At 40.2% G+C, this 10,498-nt stretch overlaps 1 protein-coding gene across 1 annotated transcript; it reads left to right on the top strand.

The window, feature by feature from the left end:
- The first annotated feature begins 5,245 nt into the window (after positions 1 to 5,245).
- LOC308610832 (protein SET-like) lies at positions 5,246 to 6,838 on the top strand. The gene has a single exon (XM_081259830.1). It carries the CDS (start codon positions 5,597 to 5,599, stop codon positions 6,428 to 6,430), a length of 834 nt encoding a protein of 277 aa, XP_081115956.1. The 5' UTR covers positions 5,246 to 5,596; the 3' UTR covers positions 6,431 to 6,838.
- The last annotated feature ends 3,660 nt before the right edge of the window (positions 6,839 to 10,498 follow it).

Raw genomic sequence — 10,498 nt, 5'->3', positions numbered from 1 at the left:
ACTCCATAGGGAGTGGGCAGGGCTCAGAGAAACCACAAAGGATAGTGCAGGGCCCAGAGCTAGTATGAGTGAGGACTGTTCCCACCCCCAGAGCTGAGGGGTGAGGGGCAGGGGCATTTCCTGGGACCTGGAGACCCCGAGGGCTGGGTAGAGTCCTCTGAGGGAAGCTGTGTGGCCCCAGAGAATGGAAGCCAGGGGAGTAAGTACCCCAAGCTCTCTCCCTGCTCTGATCTCTAACCCCCCCATTGGCCAAACCCAACCAGAAACCAGACACAAGGAGCCCATCAGCCCATGGATGTAGGCGCACAGGTGGGCCTGCTGGGCAGAGGGCGCCGTGTAAAGGGATGGAGGAGGGTCGGGAGAAGCAGACGGAGGATGCAGGCAGGTGCAGGAGGTGAAGACCTAGGAGGCTGTTGTCAAAGTAGAATGAAAAGCCTGAGAGCAGGGACCTGCTGGCTGTGGGGCCCAAAGGGCACTGGGCCAGCCTCAGGACAGAAGTGTGAGGGTGGCAGGAGGGTTTGGGGGCCGGGATGGGCTTGAAGGAGCTGGTGAGCTTGAACAGGGCCCAGGCTGGTTGAGCATAGGGCATTACCCCTAGGGAGCAAACAGGGAGCAAAGGCTACGTGACTCAAGGAGAGGACGAGACAGAGGATAAGGAAGGCCGGGAGTGGGAGGTTATGGTCTGAGATGGGGCTTCCCAGTGCCAGGTGATGCAAGGTTGAAACCTAGCTCCAAAGGACGGTTCCAGGTACACGTCGAACCTCAGCGACAATGTCAGTGAACCTCAGGGCAATGTCATAACTAAGTCAGCTTCCCGAGGAGGCTTCCTTAAAGCACAGGGGTCATCAGAGCAGATGGTCATTCTTAATAGAAATTGAAACGTCTCAATATTTTATGGACTCACTATATACTTTTTAAAGACATTTTCAATGCAGGAGCCTTAAAAAATGCACTTGTTTTGTATATTAGGTCCTGCCTGTCTCCTCTCTCATTATTAAATCACTCTCTACTCTGAAAATCACAGGGTACAAATCAAAGGTACAAGTTTTGGAATTAGACTCGGGTTCAAACCCTGATATTGCCCTGGGCCAGCATCCTGATGTTGAGTGAGTCCCTTCATCTTAGCCATTTTTTAAATCGTGGTAAAATACCTATAAAGTTTACCGTCTTAACCACTTTTAAGTGTACAGATCAGTAGTTGTAAGTTATTCACATTGTTGTGCAACCAGCCTCAGAATTTTTCATCTTGCAAAACTGAAACTGTACCCATTAAACAACAATTCCCCGTTTCCCCTTCCCCAGCTCCTGGCAACCCCCGTTCTATTTTGTTTCTATGAGCTTGACTACTTTATGTACCTCACATAGTGGAATCATACAAAATTTGCTTTTTTGTGACACTTATTTCATATCATGTCCTCACGGTTCATCCATGTTGTAGCATGTGTCAGAATTTCCTTCCTCCTACACTGAATAATATTCCACTGTATGGATGGACCACATTTTGCTTATCCAATCATCGGTCAGTGGGCACTTGGGTGGCTTCCACCTTTTGGCAATTGTGAATAATGCTACTATAAACATGAGTGTACAAATAACTCTTTAAGTTCCTGTTTTCAATTCTTTGGGGTATATACCCGGAAGTGGACTTGCTGGATCATATGATAATTTTATCCTAAATTGTTTGAGAAGCCGCTCTACTGTTTTCCATATCAGCTGCACCATTTTACATTCTCAGCGGTACATAAGTGTTCCCCTACTCTACATCCTTGCCAACACTTGTTATTTTCTGTTGCTGTTTGTTTGTTTTTGATAGTAGCCATCCTAATGGGTATGAGGTGGTATCTCACTGTGGTTTTGATTTGAATTTCCCTAATGACTAGTAATGTTGAGCATCTTTTTATATGCTTGTTGGACATTTATATATCTTCTTTGGAGAAATGTCTATTCCAGTTCTATGCCCATATTTGATCAAATTATTTGGGGGTTCTTTTTTGTTGTTGTTGTTGAGTTATAGTTCTCTATATATTCTTCATATTAACCCTTTTTCAGATTTGTGATTTGCAACTATTTTCTCCCATTCTCTAGATGGCCTTTCACCCTGTTTATTGTGTCCTTTGATTCACAGAAGTTTTAATTTTTGATATAGTTGAATTTATCTATTTTTACTTTTGCTGCCTATGCTTTTGGTATCATATCCAAAAATGCATTGCCAAATCCAATGTCATAAAGCTTTCCTCCTGTGCTTTCCTCTAAAAGTTTTATAGTTTTAGACTCTGTTTAAGTCTTTGATCCACTTTGAGTTAATTTTTATACATGGTGTAAGGTAAGAGTTCAACTTAATTCTTTTGCAGTCTTTCCCAGCATCATTTGTTGAAAATACTGTTCTTTCCCCATTGAATAATCTTGGCACCCTTGTCAAAAATCATTGGACCATATATGCAAACTTTTATTTCTGTGCTCTCTATTCTATTCTATTGGCCTATGTGCCTGACCTTATGTCAGTATCACACTGTTTTGATTACTGTACCTTTGTATGCAGTAAGTTTTGAAATCAGGAAGTGTGAGACCTCCAACTTTGCTTTTCTTTCTCAAGATTATTTTGGCTATTTGGGGTCCACTGAGATTCCATATGAATTTTAGGATGGATTTTTCTATTTCTGCAAAAACTGCTGTTGGGATTTTGAATCTGTAGATCCTGCTGTGTAGTAATGACATCTTAACAATATTAAGTCTTCCAACCCACGAATACAGGGTGTCTTTCCATTTATTTGTGTCTTTAATTTCTTTCAGCAGCACTTTGTAGTTTTCAGTGTACACATCTTTTACCACCTTGGTTAAATTTATCCCAAAATATGTTATTCATTTTGATGCTATTGTAAATGAAATTATTTTCTTAACTTCCTTTTCAGATTGTTCATTGTGAGCATATAGAAACACAACTGATGTTTGTGTGTTGATTTTGTGTCCTACGATTTTGCTAGTGAATGGTATTTTTTAGTTCTAAGAGGGTTGTGGTTTTTCATGGACTCTTTAGGATTTTGTACATGTAAGATCATGTTGCCTGTGAACAGAGATAATTTGACTTCTTCCTTTCGAATTTGGATGTCTTTATTTCTTTTTCTTGCCTAATTGCTCTGGCTATGACTTCCAGTACTTTGTTGAATAGAAGTGGCAAAAGCAGGTATCCTTATCTTATTCTTGAAATTAGAGGAAAAGCTTTCAGTCTTTCACCTTTGAGTATGATGCTACCTGTGGGCCTTTCATATTTGACCTTTATTATGTTGAGGTAATTTCCCTCTATTCCCTGTTTGTTGAGTGCTTTTATCATGAAAGAGTGTTGCATTTTGTCAAATGCTTTTTGTACGTCCATCGAGATGATCATTTTTTTCCTTCTTTCTGTTAATGTGATGTATTACGTGGATTAATTTTCATATGTTGAACCATCAGGTCTGCATTCCAAGAATAAATGCCACTTGGTCATAGTGTATGATCCTTTTACTGTGCTGTTGCATTCGGTTTCCTCCTGTTTGGTTGAGGACTGTGGTGTCGGTGTTCATAAGAGATATTGGTCTGTGGTTGTCCTGTCGTGTCCTTGTCTGGGTTTGGGATCAAGGTAATGCTGTCCTCTCACTTCACCTGTTGAGTCTCAGCTTCTTCATCTCTAAGATGGAGATAACAATAGAGTCCCTGTTTAGGGCTGTCATGCAGATTAAATGATAAAAATGCACACAAAATGCTTCAGCAGGGCCCAGTTCACAGGAAGCCCTCAAAATATGTGAGAGGAGGATAAGGATAATAATAAAAATAATAATGAATAAATAACAGTTCATCTCATAGTTGGACAGCTCAGTAGGCTGGGGCTTATAGACTCAGTCTGTATTAGCAGCAGGGCGTCTGTCCAGGAGCAGCATTTAGCAATTTTCCAAGTAAAGGGAGCGAGTGATATTATAGGGCCGAACTAGGAAGCTGTCTCCTGGCCTAACATGTGGTAGAGGCTCACCCAACTTTGTGGAGTCATTGAAAACTTCCTGCTTGCTTTGATGTCTTAATAATGGCCTGACAGTTTTTGAGGAACTGAACGCAGTGAAGCCTGGCAAGAGACAAACAAAATGTCACAGACAGAATTTCTCTCATTCACGGCTTATCAAAGGTTCAAAGGACACAATGATCAATGGCAATGGTGATGAAGATGATGTGGGGGACATTTTCCAAAGAGCTAATGTGTTTTCATTTTTTTAATACTTTATTTTTTTGAACAGTTTTAGGTTTACAGGAATTTTAGCAGAGAATACAGAGAGTTCCCATATATCCACCCCTCCAATACACACAGTTTCCCCTATTATTAACCTCATGCATTAGTGTACATTCGTTACAACTGATGAACCAATATTGATATGCTATTATTAACTAAGTCCATAGTTTACATTAGGGTTCACTCTTTGCGTTGTACGTTCTTTCGTTTTGACAAATGTATAGTGACAAGTATCCACCATTACAGTATCATAAAAAATATTTTCACTGCCCTGAAATCCCCTGTGCCCCTCCTCTTCATCCTGAGCCCCAGAGCCCCTGTGCCCCTGGCAAGCACTGATCTTTTACTCTCCTTATAGTTTTACTTTTTCCAGAATTTCATACAGTTGGAATCATACGGTATGTAACCTTTTCAGACTAGGTTCTTTCACTAAGCAATATGCATTTAAGATTCCTCCATGTCTTTTTTGTTATTTGATAACTCATTTATTTTTATCACTAGTATTTCATTGTATGGATGTACCACAATTTGTCTATCCATTTACCTTTTAAAGGACATCTTGGTTGCTTCCAGTTTTTGGCCATTATGAATAAAGATGCTGTAAGCATGTATCCAAAATAAATGAGTCTTCATGGATATAGAGAACAGACTGTGGTTGCCAAGGGGGAGGGGGTTGAGGGAGAGATGGAGTGGGGGGTTGAGGTTAGCAGATGTGAGCTGTTACATCCAGGATGGAGAAACAACAAGGTCCTACTGTAGAGCACAGGGAACTATATTCAATATCCTGTGAAAAACCATAATGAAAAAGAATATTTTAAAAAGAATGTATATATATGTATAACTGAATCACTTTGCTGTACAGCAGAAATTAATACAACATTGTAAATCGACGACATTTCAATAAAATAAATAAATAAACAATATAAATGAGTCTTAAAAATCAACAATAAGAAACCAAACAAGCCAACTTAAAAATGGACAAAAGTTCCCTCGCCGCGAGGAGGAGGTGGAGGAGGAGGCGGCTCGGGGAGATCGAGCAGCGAGCTGGAGCGCGGAGCGTGAGTGAGGGAGCCGAGCTGCCTGCCCGCCCGCCGCCGCCTCCCCTCCGTAAGCAGGAGCCCGGGCCGGGGCCCGGCACGCAGCCCCAGCCCCTCCCTCGTCGTCAGGCCGCGAGGGCAGCGCTCGCGAGCCAGGGGGAGGGAAAGCGAGCGAGCGAGCGCCGGGAGGAGGCGGCCGGACCGAGCGAGCGCCCGCGCGTGTGGCGTGAGGGGAAGCCGCTGCCCGCCCCCTTCGCCTTCCCTTCTCTCCCCCTCCCCGCTCCCCCCCCGACCGCGGAGCAGCACCATGTCGGCGCCGGCGGCCAAAGTCAGTAAAAAGGAGCTCAACTCCAACCACGACGGGGCCGACGAGACCTCAGAAAAAGAACAGCAAGAAGCAATTGAACATATTGATGAAGTACAAAATGAAATAGACAGACTTAATGAACAAGCCAGTGAGGAGATTTTGAAAGTAGAACAGAAATATAACAAACTCCGCCAACCATTTTTTCAGAAGAGGTCGGAATTGATCGCCAAAATCCCAAATTTTTGGGTAACAACATTTGTTAACCATCCACAAGTGTCTGCACTGCTTGGGGAGGAGGATGAAGAGGCGCTGCATTATTTGACAAGAGTCGAAGTGACAGAATTTGAAGATATTAAATCAGGTTACAGAATAGATTTTTATTTTGATGAAAACCCTTACTTTGAAAATAAAGTTCTCTCCAAAGAATTTCATCTGAATGAGAGTGGTGATCCATCTTCAAAGTCCACCGAAATCAAATGGAAATCCGGAAAGGATTTGACAAAACGTTCAAGTCAAACTCAGAATAAAGCCAGCAGGAAGAGACAGCATGAGGAACCAGAAAGCTTCTTCACCTGGTTTACTGATCATTCTGATGCAGGTGCAGATGAGTTAGGAGAGGTCATCAAAGGTGATATTTGGCCAAATCCATTACAGTACTACTTGGTTCCGGACATGGATGATGAGGAAGGGGAGGGAGAAGAAGATGATGATGATGATGAAGAGGAAGAAGGATTGGAAGATATTGATGAAGAAGGGGATGAGGACGAAGGTGAAGAAGATGAAGATGATGATGAGGGGGAGGAAGGAGAGGAAGATGAAGGAGAAGATGACTAATGGAACACTGATGGATTCCGACCTTCCTTTTTTAATTTTCTCCAGTCCCTGGGAGCAAGTTGCAGTCTTTTTTTTTTTTTTTTTTTTTCCTCCTTCTCCTCTTGTGCTCAGTTGCCCTGTTTTTGAGGTGTCTTTTCTCCTTTATACCATGGCTCACAACTTATTTTGGGGGAAAATACCTTGAGCAGAATTCAGTGGGAAAAGAATCTCTACCCCTTTCTGTTCCAAATTCATTTTTATCCCTTCCTGTCTCAACAAAAACTTTATGGAATCAACACCACCATGCTCTGTGGGAAAAAAGAAAAACCTTCTGCTCCCTTAGCTCTGCTGGAAGCTGGAGGGTGCTAGGCCCCTGTGTAGTAGTGCATAGAATTCTAGCTTTTTTCCTCCTTTCTCTGTATATTGGGCTCAGAGATTACACTGTGTCTCTATGTGAATATGGACAGTTAGCATTTACCAACATGTATCTGTCTACTTTCTCTTGTTTAAAAAAAGAAAAAAAAAACTTAAAAAAATGGGGTTATAGAAGGTCAGCAAAGGGTGGGTTTGAGATGTTTGGGTGGGTTAAGTGGGCATTTTGACAACATGGCTTCTCCTTTGGCATGTTTAATTGTGATGTTTAACGGACATCCTTGCAGTTTAAGATGACACTTTTAAAATAAATTCTCTCCTAATGATGACTTGAGCCCTGCCACTCGATGGGAGAATCAGCAGAACCTGTAGGGTCTTATTTGCAATTGACATTCTCTATTGTAATTTTGTTCCTGTTTATTTTTAAATTTTTCTTTTTGTTTCACTGGAAAGGAAAGATGATGCTCAGTTTTAAACGTTAAAAGTGTACAAGTTGCTTTGTTACAATAAAACTAAATGTGTAAAAAAAAAAAAAAAATGGACAAAAGAGCTCAACAGACACCTCACCAAAGAAAATCTACAGATGTCAAATAAGCATATGAAAAGATGTTAAACATCATATATCATTAAGGAATTTCAAATAAACATGAAATATCTCTTCATTTATTTAGACTACTTTGATTTCTTTCATCAACGTTTTGTAGTTTTCTTCATATACCTCTTCATATAGCTAAGTATTTTGTTAGATTTATTCCTAAGTACTTCATTTTTTTTTTTTTTGGTGCTAATGTAAATGGTGTTGTGTTTTTAATTTCATATTCCACTTGTTCATTTGTTGGTATATAGGAAAGCAATTGACTTTTGTATATTAATCATGTATTCTGCCACCTGGGTACAATTGCTCATTAGTTCCAGGAGGGCTTTCTGTCGGTTCTTTGGGATTTTCTGCATAGACAATCATGCCATCTGCAAAATGGGCAAAAGATCTGAACAAACACCTCACCAAAGAAGATTTCTTTTTCCTTCCCAATCTATCTTTTATTCTCTTTTCTTGCCTTGTTGCATTAGCTAGGACATACAGTACAATGTTGAAAATGAGTGGTGAAAGGGGACATCTTCACCTTATTCCTGATCTTAATTGGAAAGTTTCTAGTTTCTCACCATTAAATATGACGTTAGCTTTAGGGTTTTTATAGATGTACTTTATCAGGTTGAGGAAGTTCCCCTCCATCCCTAATTGGCCAAGAGTTGTTGTGGTGGTTTGGTGGTTTGTTAGTTTATCATGGATGGTGTTTAATTTTGTCAAATGCTCTTTTTGCATCTACTGTTATGATAATGCGATTTCTCTTCTCTACGCTGTTGATGTGATGGATTACATTAATTGATTTCCAAATGTTGAACCAGCCTTGCATACCTGGAATAAATCCCACTTGACTGTGGTGTAGAAGTCTTTTTATACATCACTGGATTCAATTTGCTAATATTTTGTTGAGGATTTTGCATCTATGTTCATGGGAGGTATTGGTCTGCAATTTTCCTGTTTTGCAATATCTTTATCTGGTTTTGCTATTAGAATAAGCTTGGCCTCACAGAATGAGCTGGGAAGTGTTCTCTCTTCTTCTATTTTCTGGAAGAGATTATTGAGAACTGGTATCATTCTTTCCTTAATGTTTGATAGAATTGACCAGTGAACCCATCCAGGCCTGGTGCTTTCCATTTTGGAAGGTTATTCATTATTGATTCAAATTCTTTACTAGATATGAGTCTATTCAGAGTATTTATTTCTCCTTGTGTGAGTTTCAGTAGATTGTGTCTTTCAAGGAAATGGTCCACTTCATTAACTTATAAAATCTGTGGGCATAGAATTATTCATAATATTCCTTTATTATCCCTTCAATGTCCATGAGATCAGTAGTGATGCCATCGCTTTCATTTCTGATTTGAGTAATTTGTATCTTCTCTCTTTTTTTCTTGGTTATCCTGCTAGAGGTTTGTCAATTTTATTGATCTTTACAAAAAAAAAAAAACAAAAAACCAAACAGCTCTTTATTTTGCTGACTTTTCTCTCTTGTTTTCCTGCTTTTTATTTCATTCATTGCTTCTTTTCTTGTGCTTGTAGTAGGCTTATATTGCTCTTCTTTCTCTAGTTTCATAAGGTGGAAGCTTAGATCTTTTCAAATGTATGCTTTCAAAGCCATAAACTTCCCTCCAAGCACTGCTTTCACTGCATCTTGCAAATTTTCATAGGTTGTATTTTCATTTTCATTTAGCTCAAGATAAATTTTTATTTCCCATGAGACTCCCTCCTTGACCCATCTGTTATTTAGAGGTGTGTTGTTTAATCTCCAAATATTTGGGGATTTTCCAGCTGTCTTTCTGGTATTGGTTTCTAGCCTAATTCCATTGTGTTCTGAAAACGTACTTTGCATAATTTCTATTCTTTTACATTTGTTGAGGTATATTTTGTGGCCTGGAATGTGGTCTGCTTCATGAATGTTCCATGGGAGCTTGAGAAGGATGTGTGTTTTGTTGCTGTGGGATGAAGCTGTGTGGTTGCCAGTTAGATCCAGATGATGGTAGTGCTATTCAGTTCAACTTCATTCTTACTAATTTTCTGCCTGGTGGGTCTGCCCGTCACTGACAGAGGGCTGTTGAGGTCTCCAGCTACCATGATGGATTCATCTGCTTCTCCTTGCAGTCCTATCAGTTTTTGCCTTCCATACCTTGATGCTCTATTGTTGGGTACATACAATGAAGGACTGTTATGTCTGCTTGGAGAATCGGCCCCTTTATCACTGTGTATCGCCTCTCTTTATCCCTGATAACTTTCCTTCCTCTGAAGTTGGCTCTGCCTGAAATTAATAGAGCTACTCCTGCTTTCTTCTTGTGTTTCAGTATTTTAAGTGCCAAAGTGTTTGGTAGGAATTTGAAAAGTGGGTAAAGGCACAGTCATTTGAATCAGGCAAACCTGGGAACAAGCCAAGCGAGTCAAAGTGGCTGACTGTGGGCACACTTAATCGTTCTATGCCTCAGTTTCCTCATCTAAGAAATGAGTAACTATCGGACCTACTGTACAGCACAGGGAACTATATTCAATATCTTGCAGTAACCTGTGATGGAAAAGAATCTGAAAAAGAATAGATATTATATATATGTATAACTGAATCACTTTGCTGTACACCTGAAATTAACACAACATTGTAAATCAACTAGACTTCAATAAAAAAATAAATTTTTTTGAAATGAGGAAGTATCCCTTTGAATTATTGTGAAGATGAAACGGGATAATGCAGTAAAGCACGAATTTCCTGGCATTTGTGTAATTACACATAATGTGTCATTAATATATTCTACTAATATATGCAGTTATATTATTATCTATTCATATACTATAAGCTATTATTAATATAAGCTATTGGTTATAATTATATTGTGGGACATTAGTATAGATTTCTAAGTCCAAGTACTCTCTATGAAAGTTGGATGAGGCACTCTGAGAAGAGTGACTTAGAAAATAGTTGCAAAGTCTCAGGCTGGAGTGGATGGCTCATAGGCAGTGTCCTGAGAAGACAGAGGACTTCGCACATGCCCTGCAGCCCATAGTCCAGGGCGCCGGGTCCAGGGGGGGATGTGATATTTCCCCCTTGGTGCCGAGTTTTGCTCATTCTTCTTATTAAAGTGGTTACACAGGAGGTTTCTGACGCCACTGACAAATCA

This window comes from Mesoplodon bidens (genome assembly GCF_964165515.1).
Source record: "Mesoplodon bidens genome assembly, contig: HAP1_SCAFFOLD_238, whole genome shotgun sequence".
Classification (NCBI taxonomy): domain Eukaryota; kingdom Metazoa; phylum Chordata; class Mammalia; order Artiodactyla; family Ziphiidae; genus Mesoplodon; species Mesoplodon bidens.
This window is presented reverse-complemented; position numbering and strand designations above follow the sequence as displayed.